Source organism: Lineus longissimus, chromosome 8 (genome assembly GCF_910592395.1).
Source record: "Lineus longissimus chromosome 8, tnLinLong1.2, whole genome shotgun sequence".
NCBI classification, from domain to species: Eukaryota; Metazoa; Nemertea; class Pilidiophora; order Heteronemertea; family Lineidae; genus Lineus; species Lineus longissimus.
Window position 1 is genome coordinate 6,288,743 of NC_088315.1, and position 13,170 is coordinate 6,301,912.

Below are 13,170 nucleotides of genomic sequence, written 5' to 3' on the forward strand. Positions count from 1 at the left end.
AATTAAGACAGGCATCATTCATCAGCAGAACAAAACTGTCCATAAAAGATTGAGAACATAGAAAAAGAAGAAAAAGAGGCGATCAATCCATCTCTAATTTGATGACAGCGGTTGTGACAGGCGGTCTTTGGAGGACAATGTCACAACCAGAATTCCGATATAAGATCACTTGATGAACGAAACAAGTCTTAGTCGGCTGTCACTGACTGTTCCCCGAGAGGGGTCATGTTGGGCTCGCCGAGGCCTACCCTTCAAGGAAAAGCACAGAAACTATACTTTTGATAAAGGGAAAAGACTGGAAAAACCTTCTTCTAACTCAAAACCATTGATGATCTCCTTACCTTGAGCCAAACTCTTCAATAAGACTAGTTGCTCGGGGTTTGCCTTGATTTTGAATTCCCTATCTCTTCATGTGTAATCCAATTTACATTTTACAGCGAAAGTACTCCTTGAATCAACCGCACGAACTGGCTTTAAAGAATCCTGGAAGTTTTTTTATCCATTGGACAGGCTACTAGATCCAGGCAAAGCGGACTCTATTGGTCTCGTTTGACAACGCATTCAAGAACCTTTTCCATCCAGTTTTGGACAGGTTCGCTGGCTCAGTGTGGAACTTGGGATGTGATGTCCCCATGTCGATCTAATTACACTACGGAAAACTCCCTCAGAAAGTCACCAAAGTCGCCTGGTCGAGAAATGCTATCACTTTGACTGGTGTTCATTACACAGCAAGGACAATTGGGTGATATGAATAAAGACTAGCAAATGCTTTTACTTCAATTTTGTACAGAAAGGCCAAGTGTAAATGTACATGGAGTTTTAGATAAAAGCATTTACTACTCTTTATTCATATCACCCAATGTCACTCTCTATCGGAGAGGGGTTTCATAACAACAGCACTCATTTGTATCTTTGAGGGCTTTGTATACGGCCCTAAATTAATGTGGTCATGGAGGTCAGATAAGGACAACTACTTTGTCTTTGTTGAGATATCCTAGCAGCTTGAGCCAAATTTCTGTCTGGGCATCTCGAATCTTGGGACACCTATGTCACCTTGAGGCAATTTTGAGGAGCATAGCAGTCTTGTTCCTTAAGACAGCTTTTGCTGAGGGCCATGGAGGGGGAGCCATCTTGGTTTCTTGAATTCGCATGGGGCCACAAAACTGAAGCAAGTCGTCACCGGAGCGATCTTAGAAATCTTAACAAAGATGGGGAGTCAAATTCAAGAACTCTACAAGTTACTACGTTTCGCACCACACCAGGGTTCTTGTTCTCTCAACATGGACCCTCCACTTCAAGCTCCATTCAGAAGTGGGCAATGTGACACCCTTTCAGCCTTGTTAGGATGCTGCACAACATTCCATGAATCCAGAAATAACCTGTTTCTGATGACACCTAGGTCTGCTGGGTCAGTGCACACAGGGAATATGATAAGTGATGGGACTCAAAGTGCCTGCACAAATTCTATACATACCAAGTTTCAGCAAATGTGTATGCATGATAACTGCACTATAGCATTCTGTATAACTGCTTTTTTTCCTGAGCCTCCAGTGAATATGAACAACGTACCCCTTCAATTCACTCGCATACCATGATACAACTTTTCAATGAAATAACAGCAGAAAACAACATTATGTTATCAAAATTTATTCCAATCATGAATGGGAACAACTGCCTTTATAGCGACATAATGTTTTTTACATCGGAATAAAGACCTCTAGTTTCTATCAACTACTGTGATTTATATTGGTTCTACTCTGTACATTAAATGCACAGGGACAGATGCGATATAACAAAATTTGCCCTTGAAACATAACAAAGCAAACATTAGGACTGGAGATCCTAAAATGATTAGTTCCTGTCTCCACAAGTAAAAGACTTGACTGTGTAATCAGGAAGTACTTTAACAAATATGAATATAAGACGACAATTTCGAAAATAAGCCTCAATCATATTACAAATGAGAACCAAATATTTTTATTCAAAATGTTATCATCTTACATCCTAATATCAAACTTTCTTACAGATGAGTACATGAAGGCTGATGAGTTGCAATCATTACAGTCAAACTAGGCCCGAGTGGACAAAACACCACCTGAAGACAATCAGACACTGGTATTGTACAGGTACATGAAATGTCAAAGAATGCCATTTTCAAAAGGACCGTGTTCACAAGGTACAGCTATACTATATCACAGTTAGTAAAATGCTATACTGCATTGCAATTATACAGATATGAGTAGCACACATAGACTCAACCTGCATCATCATTACACTTACAATTGGACGCTAGCTAAATCATCTTTTTAATTTTGGCGGCGTGGCCTTGACTTGGGCCTTTGCTAAATGAACCAAAGCACTGTAATAAGATGCATTTATAGCAGTACATGTAGATGTCCGACACATTCACTGCATCTAAATTAACACTTTATAACATGTTTTATGTGAACCATTTGACTGTGGTTGCACTAAGTGACCAAACAACAAATTATACTCATAACCTTTACTCATCAACCACAGACATTATGTCTGTCATGCATGAGTCAGGATTAAAGCCAAGTTTAAAACTTTTCATTTTCTCCAACAAAATCTGGTCTCTACAATAGAGAATAGCACAAATTACTTTGAGAACTGCAAATGCACCAACAAAGCCAAACCCAAATGAAGTCAATGCGTAGGTCTTTTGGGTTCAGTTTCACAATTAAGTTTCTCAAATTCATATGAGTGTTTCACACATATGAAAATCTTGGAAAACCTGGGCACCACGTGTGACGTTCCAATTTCGTCAACTGGTCCTATGACCTGATCACGCGAGCATTTCCTCGAGCTCCATCAACAAAGCATCATCATCTTGAACTTGTAGCTCTGTATCCCGAGTCCCCAGGTCATCATCGTCTTCCTCCAGAAGAAGGTCAAACTCATCCAACAGGTTGTCTGAGGTTGAGGTGCGACGAGTCGGTTTGGACCTGCAAGGATAAACCACAGGTTACAGAACAACTACGACAGATTACATTGGAGTAGGGTTTAAAACAATCAAGAAATCATCAACATTATAACCAAGTGGGAGGCACACAGAATACAAAAGATCAAAGCTACTTACTTCTCTTCCGAATTAGTTTTCCTCTTCCCAGCAGCAACAACAGGCTCAACTGACTTCGCCATTGCCTTTACAGAGTTAACCACTGCTGCCGTTTTCACGGACTCTCCAGAACCCTTTGACTTCGAAGTAACTGGAACTGGTTTGGTAACAGCCGGTGAAGGTTTTGAAACCACCGGCTCTGGATTCGACCTTGTGGATTCCATTTCGTCACGAAGCTCCATTTCAAATTCGTCCAAGTCTAAATCATCATCGTCTGGTGGTAAATCTATAACTTCCATTTTTTGACTGGAAACTGACGATTCAGACTGAGATTTTTGCGGTGGGGTATTAGTCCTTACACCAGTGCTATTGAATTTAGTGTCATTCGGTTGCACTTTATTTACTTTCGTACGTCTTGCTCCCCAGTTTGCCAACATACGACTTTCTTGTTTCTCTGGTTCCGAATAGAGCTTTCGTTTCGGCAGTGTGGTTTCAGATAAGGATGCTGGAAAACATGAGCACTTCTTAGGGTACAAGTAACGATTGCAAGTGTCACCGACTAAAGCTGAACAATCACTTATTTCTCTGGACTTCCCTTCTACAGTTCAGAACCAAGACACCGGGTTGAAATAATAAGAATAAACACCTCAATGGGAGAAGTCCAAGGCAGTGTCTTACCTTGGAAAACTCATCTACTCCTCTAACTTATGAACATACAAACCTTTTGGCTTGTCCTTGTCAGAGGCAAATGTAATGGGTGAAATAAATGCAGGCTTCGGTTTGGACAGCCTCTCTACAGTTTTGGATGCAGCAGCTGCTCGTTTCTCCTCTAGTTCTTTCTGCTTGCGTTCACGTTTTTCTTTCATGATTTCACTGAACGTTTTCACAACGATCTCGCCACCCGAGGACTTGGCTTCTTTGAGTCGACTAATTGGAATTTTTTGTGCTTCGGCCTTGGGAGCTACTTCCTAAAGCAGAACAAAATAATACAATGTACTTTCATTCAGAACGGAAATAAATAGCATCAATACAGCCAGATTAGGGGTAGTCAATAGTTGAACTTGGCAACATTTAACCGGCATTAAGACACATGACAAAACATGGTAAAAACTCAGCCGAGACATGCAGCTGATAGAAGGTCAGTTGTTTTAATAAGGTAAGAACTTGACATGACAAAGTACCAAATTTGCCTCAAGAGTGAAAAAAGGACCTCTGCTTGTAGCATACCTCAACGAACTTGGACGCTGGCAAACTAGTGGCTGTAGTGGCAGGTTCGTCCACCTTCGCAGTCTCCCTGAACTTTGCTGCAGCCGGTGGGACATAAATCTGTTGGGGATTGCGCCGTACAAAGCGCCGCTTTGCTTCAGAGTCTTCATCACCGATGGTGGCACTACGCTTGAGCAAATTAGTGTCACTTTTGTTCCGAGGAATGCTGAGTTTTCTTCGCTGCGAGTTGTCTGGAATGTAGGAGGGTGGAGTGTCAGTTTGTGATATGGTGACGATGCTTTTTCAGTTGAATATTCTGTCACTGCACATCAAAAGGTATTACATGCAAGTGTCCTCAGGGACACTAATGGGCTCTTAGAGTCAACTTCCGAACTATTGCTTTCAATCTCATTCTGGGGAGCCCGATGATGATGTGAAGTAAAATATAATTTGCAGGAAGATGTTGACATCTACCAACTTGCTATGATAGCTGATCACTTGCAGCTAAATTTGGGGATGTGAATAAGCTATTTCCTCAGCGTCTCACAAATCAAATACTCACCTGCAGTGTCAGCATCCTCAGGCACCCTCAATGTATCTCTCTGTCTCTCCTTTGCTTTCTTTATATCTTCTAATGACTTTATCACAATATCTGTAGCTGCCTTTGCGACGGAGGTATCTAAAATAGCACAGGAACAACATTTCTTTTATGTTCGTCATGATACAAGTTTATGCAAAGTGCAAGGGAAAAGTACTCCACAAGTTTGTTTTCAAACCACCTGGATGACTGAAAGCATATCATCACATGATATTGACTTTAATGTGTGAAAGTCAAGACAGCATTGTTCCTAAAACTGCAAAATATGAGGTTCCTACCTTTTTTGGGCTCCTCCTTGCCAACGACCAGAACACGACGGAATGATGTCTTCGGCTTCACTTTCGCTTCCCCATCCGAGCTGGGCTTCTGTTTCTCGGCAACCTCTCCAGTCTCCTCCTCAACATCCACATCCTTCAACTTCTGAAGCAGACGCTGTCTTTCAGACTGAAGTTCAAGCATTTCCACAGCAGACGGCTCAGGCCTCGCATTTGCAGACTCATTTCGCACAATTCTCTGCACCTGAATGTTCCTCAATGCATTCTTGTTTTTCAGCTCACGCTGCACCTGTGATTCAAGACTTTCACCAGAGTTCTTAGAACCTTGTGACACAACTTTTCGGATGTTCATTTTACGCAGAGGCTCAACCTTTTTGAGAATGACTAATTCTTTTGGACCACTTCCCTGAGAACCTTCCTCATCGCCTGACGATTGTTCATCGCTGGAGGATTTGGCAACTTTGGTTTGCTTCGAACGGCGAGTGTCCTCCTCAGAACCTGACGCAGGTTTGACCATCCCAAACTTCAACGCACGTTTCCGACGAATCTCTGCTAAAGACAGCCCCTGAGCAATCTTTCCACTACCATCAGAATCAGCATGTGTTGAATTCAATGATCGTGTTTTTAAAGCCCGCCTGCGGCGTATTTCTTCCAAAGTTACACTTCCATCGGAATCTCGCTGAGCAGAACTTAACGGTTGCGTTTTCAAAGCACGTCTACGACGTAATTCTTCCAAAGTCAATGGCTGGCGAGCACCAGTATTTTTTTCCTGTTTATCATGTTTATGTTTATGAGGCTGATGCCTGTGTACTTTCGATGCAATCACAGACACCTTTTTCTTAGGTGAGCTCGACTGACTGGTCGAGTCACTTTCAGTACAACTACAGCTACTACTGCTGCTACTGCTTGAACTACTGTCATCCCCTTCCTTGGCCAGTTCTTTGCTGACCTCTTCAAGCTGTTTACGTAACAATTCCTTACGCTTCTTCAACTCAACTTGTTTTAGAATTTTTACACTTTCCGCTGAAGAGCGAATTTTTTGCTCTAATTTGTTTGCTTCGACTGCAAGCTCCTCAAGATCCCGTTCAGCCTGATTCCGTTGTCCACGGAGCCGCTGCACAGCCAACCGATGTGCAGGATCACGACGGTCATTTCGACGGAATGGAGAACGTCGCCTAGGGGGAGAACGTCGCCCAAATGGAGGTGACCTGCGACCAAAGGGGGGTGGCGACCGTCTACCATCTCTACCAAACGGAGATGGTCTTCTACGACCACGCCAGTTGCTACGTAAATCTGGTGACCTCCCACGGCGATAAGGAGAGCGAGAACGGGAGCGTGATCGTCTGGGCTTTTTCCTATCATCTTTGACTTCTTTTTTCTTCTCAGGCCCTTCCTTATTCTTTTCAGGGTCCTTTTTCTTTTCTGAAACAAAATTGACACAGGTTAGATCAAAACCAAGCACTAAACTTTAACAGACCAATCCATCATCCCATCCATCATATTTTCAAACTGTCTTCCGGGCCATAATTGGTTTTCCACAAATCTAGAGGCAGAGCATGGGTGACAGTCAAATCTACCTAAATCTTAACAGCTTGCAAAGAGTTGATTATATCTGAGCAAGACAGACTGCCTAAGGCTAAGGAATCTGACCAAAAGCGATTAAAAGTTATTTAGGCTTTTCCTTACCTTCTTCTTGTTTTGCTTTCTCCTTCTCTGCTCGTCTCTTGTACATGCTCTCCAGGGCCTTCCTTCTCATCACATCCTCAAGGGACAGTACCTCACTCAAGTCAGTATCTTCTTTAGACACTGAAACAAATGAGAATGGCAAGGTAGTGGTTACTGGTGTCTAGTATCTTTTTATTCAACAGACCAGGTCGACATGAAAACAAGCATCAAGGAGAATGCATTCAAACCCCAACTCACCTTTCTTCTCAGCTGCGTCTGTTTTCTTTCCATTTTTACTGGAGTTTCCCTTTACCTCGGACGACTTCTCCCCGACCTCACCCAAGACCTCATGACCCTCAGTATCAAACAGTTCAATCACAGGTCGTTCATCTTCACACTCAGTCTCCTCACTGGCCTCATCTTCACACTCTGTCGATACGCTATCTTCTTCTTCTTCTTCTTCAGACTCCTCAACTTCCTCCTCCTCTGCTTCTTCTTCATCAGATTTAGAGGTGTCTGCTTTTACAGTACCTGAATGAATAACAACAACCATGTAATGTCAGTCAAACTTTTTATGAAGATAACTACACTCAATTATTTTGGACAGACTTATCAAACTAACTAATTTGACACAAAATTTATGGTCATCTATGGCCTTCCTTCCCCAAAGATAGCTGAAGTCCAATTTTGAGTCAGCCCTCTTTCTATCGGTTAATAATAATTGACAGAGGGTCGTCCCCTCAGCATCTCTTGATAATCAATACCATACCTGTTTCTTCAGCATCAGGCTTCCCGTCTTTCTGGTCAACGTTCCTGACATCACCGCCCTCTTCAGGGATACCTTCCAACGAGCCAGACTTGCCTGCATTCTTCACAGGAGACAGAGAAGGACTGCTCTCTGGGTCAGATGATTCTGGAGTGATTTAGAGGACAATATTATTTAACTTACGCATATGAGTATCTTGTGTTTGGGGTGCTCCTCCTGGACGAAAGAGGCAGTCACTTGGCCAATAATCTCAATGGGCATGCAAAAAATGCATAGAAAGAGAGCAAAAGCAGAAAGAAGCAGTATGCCCACTTACCATCTTCCATTGGGTTAATGATGATCGGTTCCACCTGAGGACTAACAAGCTCTACCTCGCCACTCATGCGGTGAGATCCAATGACTGCCGGGATTGAGTATGGCTCCTCGTACGACATGGACATCTGGTGTGGTGGAAGATCGGTCGACGATGGATCCTCATTAGGTGGTAGATCAGCTTGAAAAGAAGTCATGACGTTAGAATTTAGCCTGCACTGACAAGGCAACTGGCAAAGTTAAGAATAGGAGAAATTATTCAAAGCTGAAATTTCAGCAAGTTATTTCTTTATGCTTTGGGCACAGCAGCACCACTTACCACTGAGATGACTTTTCCGGTGGTGTGCAGGTCACAGAGTAGCAAAGATAAGGAGGCAGATTCAGATTTTTAAAGACTTGTTGCTTTTGTCCCAAGTCACAACAAGAAACATCACACTAGTGAGCATTTATCACCCAATAATATTCTAATCAGTAACCATTTATAACAACATTGTGTACACTTTGTGATTGAATACTTACAAACTAGTTTGATCTCTACAAGTGAAGTGAATCCGGCCGATGCGGCTGGCTGACTCTGACCTGGCTGAACCGCCCGATTGGTATGAATAAATTGACACTTCGGACGCCTGCAACCTCCGGGTTGCATGTCATAGAAACATGGAACATTGTTTTGCTGAGGCTGAAATAACACAAAGACATTAGTGCATAATTTCTTAGTGGAAGCACGGTCACTAAATTTATCGATCAACGTGTCATTAGGTTCAGGAGACGCATCATCTGATGAACGAGTCCCTGATGCGTTTCTTAAGGATGGGCCAACAGATGAATTGAAATACGCACAAGTATCGGTAGTGTATAATCTTTGTCAAAACAACTAGGCCATCCATCAAAGTGGATGAAAATGAAACTGACAGCTTCAGGCAGAAATTAGCAAACGCTGCCTTACCTCCACCTGGACCTCCATGTGCCTATACGGGCAATCATCGATGAAGCATATGCCGTTCATCCAGTCTTCACATACCATCTCACTTCCAAGAGCAGCATCACAATGGCGGTACTGACATCGCTCACCCTACAAAATAAGACACATTTCAAATTGATAACCAACATGACTACTGGATATGCTACACCTGGTACAGCAGAGTTTCATGTGCATCGTACGTGTACATGTCTCGGCAAGAGTGGAAGGCAGTGAATAAGTACAAGCATTTCTCAACCAGGCTGCAGCAAATTGCATGTAGATAAACTGACATGGCAATGGCATACATTAAGATTTTTAAATTTCCCTGTCTAGCTGGCAAAATAAGGAGACCTTCCAAATTACCTTGAAGCATGTAGCATTGTAGAAATAGAAACAGTCATTTCCTTGAGAAGCCATGTTGAATCTTGATCAACTGAAACACAACAGTAGGCACGTTGCCTGTTGAATCGACAGCAGGCGTTGGAGAACAGGACTCAATGCTACATCAACAACTTCATTTTAATAAACTGAAAAAACCTGAAAAAGAAAATCAAAGATGCTTTATTCATTGTAAACATGAGAAAGTTTACAAATTTTATGTGCACTATTTAAAAGAAAGGTTATGAAGGTCATCCAAAGGTACATGCTACATCAAGAGCGTCAGACTGAACAGAAATTCATGAAGTTTACATGAAGAAAGAAGACTACAGCATGAAGGAAACATTTCCATTGTTGTCCCAACCTCTTAAATAACAGATGACATACTTGTATTCATCAAGGACCAACATATCCAGATGCCTAGAACCTATGTCACAAATGCAATTCTACGAACAAGAACTAACCTGAATAAAACCTGGAGTAGACTTCCCAAATCTTCAACCAGTTTCTTCCACCAGTTCTGCACGAATGATGCTGTCACGAATACTCCTGGTAAGACTTCGGCACAACTTCTGACCTTGATTGCGCCTTTATCACGGGTCCAGTAACTTTCTGCCTTGATGGATCAGCAGGCTACTGCTACACTTGTTTTCTATATCATTATCAAGTTAACAGAACAAGCATTTATTTTCAATTTTTTTCTTTTTTTATATTTTTCTTTTCTTTTCTTTCTTTTTTTTCTTTTCTTATTTTTTTCTCTGTTTAATTGCAACAAGCTGAAAGGGAATTTCTTGATGATTGTCATGACATTTTAATGCTACACCTGAAAGAAAATGCCAACACTGACATAATAGAACAAATCTAAACCATCAGCACTTAAAGAAGCACACTGAGCTGATTGTGAAAGAGACGTCCAACTCAAGCAAGAAATTCTTTGGTTTCATGATTGGTGTGTCTGTGTCAGCAAACAACGCCCAGCTTTCAGTGCAGAAGTCATTTTGAGTTGATAAATACAGGATGATACCAATGACAATGCAAGCAGGAATTCCTGAAGGTAGTCATACCAGTAACTTAGTTATACTCGCACTGTTTTAGTGGCAGGTAATGTCTGGTAAGAAGTGACAAGCTTGGGACCCCCTACTTGCATTTTACATCAACTGACATTCTAAACCTCCTGAAATATAAACCAACACACTTTTAACAACAAATTACAACCAACAACAAAAGTTGTGACGTACTGCAATGTGCGAGCATTTTAGCTTTGAATGTACAATGTAGCTGTCAAACAAAAATGCAGCACTGGAATAACAAGACAAATCTCAAAAGGGCTCGTCATGGCATGTGTGGGGATATTTGATGCAGCTGGTCATTCTGCTGCTCATGTTAATGGCAGACAACTGCACCAAGGGGGTATTGAGTCGGTGTCACATGGAATACTTACTGAATTTGACCTTTTCAAGTCTAGAGCTATTCTCTTCAAGCAGAAGTCTGTAACAGACGCATGAAACCTCAATTTAATCTGCCAAGATCGAACAGAGGTCTTAGCCTGTGAAAATAACTGTAAAACTTTGCTGCTACAGTCAGGTTGGAAAGGGACAGAGTCAAACAAGTTTGGCTGAAGCTTGCAGTCGTCTTACAGTAGAACCTTTGCTGCCACATTGCGACAATGTCCATGATATTGCCATTGACAGAGCTCACGGAGTACCACATTGCGACAATGTCCATGATAATGCCATTGACAGGCTCACAGAATATTTGTTAGAACAGCATCAATATTAGCAGTGACATGACGTGACCAATACCGGACTGTGAACCATATGAACAGAACCCAACTTGAAATGTGTCCTATCATTCAATTTCAAAGAGTGCTGGAGTAAGGCAACTAAAAATATACACCCGAAAACTATATTTTCTAGTTAACTTCTTTTTTAACAAGATATTTTAACAACAACTTAACAAGCCCAGTTTGTATCATTTCTGAATGACCTAACCACTATTCAACCAGGTTGGTGACCTCTCCAGATAAAAATTGGCAAGTATTCGGAGAGACACCAACATGCAGGCCTCTCTACATTTTTACCTCGGGACCAATGACATGTCACTTTTTGTGTGGGATGGAATAGTGAAGGAACTACAAACACATGTCTCAATTCAGTGTGATTCTTACATGAAAGCACCACTGATGAATGGGCGGAAATGGTCATTCCACAATCAAATGACCTTTTCTTTCCTAAAAAGAAGTGATGTTACAAACTATATGAAGGGAATACACCAAGATGTTCATGACAACATATTTTATTATTACCACAAAAAATGTTTTCACTGAGCATGACTATAACATCAGTTCAGGAGTTCAGCACTGGATGTCAACTGCATTGACACCACAGTCCTGTTGACTATCAACAAGCCATTTGCACTCTTCCAAGTGGATGCAACCCTATCTAACATAATTGCACCACATCTGTCTTTGCAGTGAACAGCAGCAGAAATAACCGGCATTAGGGTTCTAATCTCACAGGAGTTCACCACCCTTGGGTTTCAATGCTTCTGACACCACTTCATGACATGATCTTGTCTTGCACTTGCACTCTTTCTGATTACAACTTGAGCATTCATTCAACAACACAAACTGACAATAATAACAGAGGAATTACACATCTTTAACATTTCTGAAACAGAGATTAACCTGTTTATTTCTACTTCAGAATAAGCAGTAGTTTCTTCTCGATTTTCTGTAAGTAACCATCAACCAGAACCTTTTCCCTCCGATTTTCTTTCAGTAACGGTGAAACACCTTCATATCTAGTCAATTAATTACTCTTTGGAGCTTGCAAGTTGATTAGACCTACAACTACACACTACCTACACGCCAATATTCTCGATCTCACCACCAGAAATTTTGCTGACAGAAAGAACTCTGGTATTGACTGAAATAGACTCAGCCTTCCACTTCAGGGTTGAAGAATTGGAAGTTTGGTTAGCAGTAGCATTTTTAAATTGCCAACATAAGACATCTAATCATTTCAATGTTCACCCAGGGTTAATTTGATTCTTCGTAGATTTATCAAGAAGCACCATTGTCTGAAACTTGGGACACCTCTTTTCATTTCTGATTTCTCCCATCTTTTGCCTTGGATGTAGTTTATCTTCAACTTCAAAACTGCATGCACTCTTTCGTAAAACAACCATTCTATAAATCAATAATGATTTTTAATCTGACACTGTCACTCGACTCACTGGTACACAGAGCTTATAATATATCACACACAACATAGAATTTGCAGGCTCATTATCAAGTAAAACAATGAGCTTATTTTATTGTTATCAATTGATATTGATCTGCGTCTGTGACGACATGTTGTCTGTCAATGACAATGAGTGACGACCAGATTTTGCAAGACTGGAAAAGTGAAATTGTGAAATAAATTGTTGCGAAACGAAGTTTATACATACGGTAACGGTATTCAAATCCAAGTCAAAAATAGACCAATATGACCACACCTAATACCTTTGATTGTTTAAAATTCGGCAGAGACAATTTATCATTAACCTCTCAGTTAAAAAACAAGAAAATACATAACCAACAATATAGGGCATGGGCAAGGCCAACCAAGGAAGCCAATCCTTCCCCTTGTGCGATGTACAGATGTACGTGGGTGTGTACTGAAAATGTACGAAGCCAGTGGGGGCAATTTGAGGGGAAACAAAACCAACACCGTACTGCCTTTCAGAGCGATAAATAAATCGGAATGCGATCCTTTCGAATCTTTATGATCTTTGGATCACATATGACGCTTTTCCTCACCTAAGATACTATATTATTATCATTATTTGCAATAATAAACGGTGCTTTTAACGGACAAATTCCTAGAATGGCGACACATTCGGAAATGTTCGGACATCATGCTCGGCAAAACTCGGAATTTCCAA

General features: G+C 41.3%; 2 protein-coding genes across 2 annotated transcripts in view; both read right to left on the reverse strand.

Annotated features, from left to right (window-relative positions):
* Positions 1-460, reverse strand: part of LOC135491997 (lactadherin-like) — a 71,401-nt gene extending 70,941 nt beyond the window's left edge. The window contains exon 1 of the mRNA XM_064778038.1: positions 342-460. The gene's annotated coding sequence lies outside the window, so the exon portion shown is untranslated. The remainder of the gene's footprint in view (positions 1-341) is intronic.
* A 1,171-nt stretch (positions 461-1,631) lies between these two features.
* On the reverse strand, positions 1,632-13,116 carry LOC135493035 (serine/arginine repetitive matrix protein 1-like). Its single transcript, XM_064779819.1, has 15 exons — positions 13,046-13,116; positions 9,705-9,892; positions 9,226-9,399; positions 8,848-8,973; positions 8,421-8,580; positions 7,906-8,082; positions 7,593-7,736; positions 7,082-7,354; positions 6,845-6,964; positions 5,162-6,580; positions 4,848-4,964; positions 4,307-4,536; positions 3,801-4,047; positions 3,101-3,584; positions 1,632-2,966 (listed from the first exon to the last, which is right to left on the reverse strand). The coding sequence occupies exons 3-15, from the start codon at positions 9,277-9,279 to the stop codon at positions 2,807-2,809; spliced, it is 3,711 nt and encodes a 1,236-aa protein (XP_064635889.1). The 5' UTR covers positions 9,280-9,399; positions 9,705-9,892; positions 13,046-13,116; the 3' UTR covers positions 1,632-2,806.
* Positions 13,117-13,170: the final 54 nt, after the last annotated feature.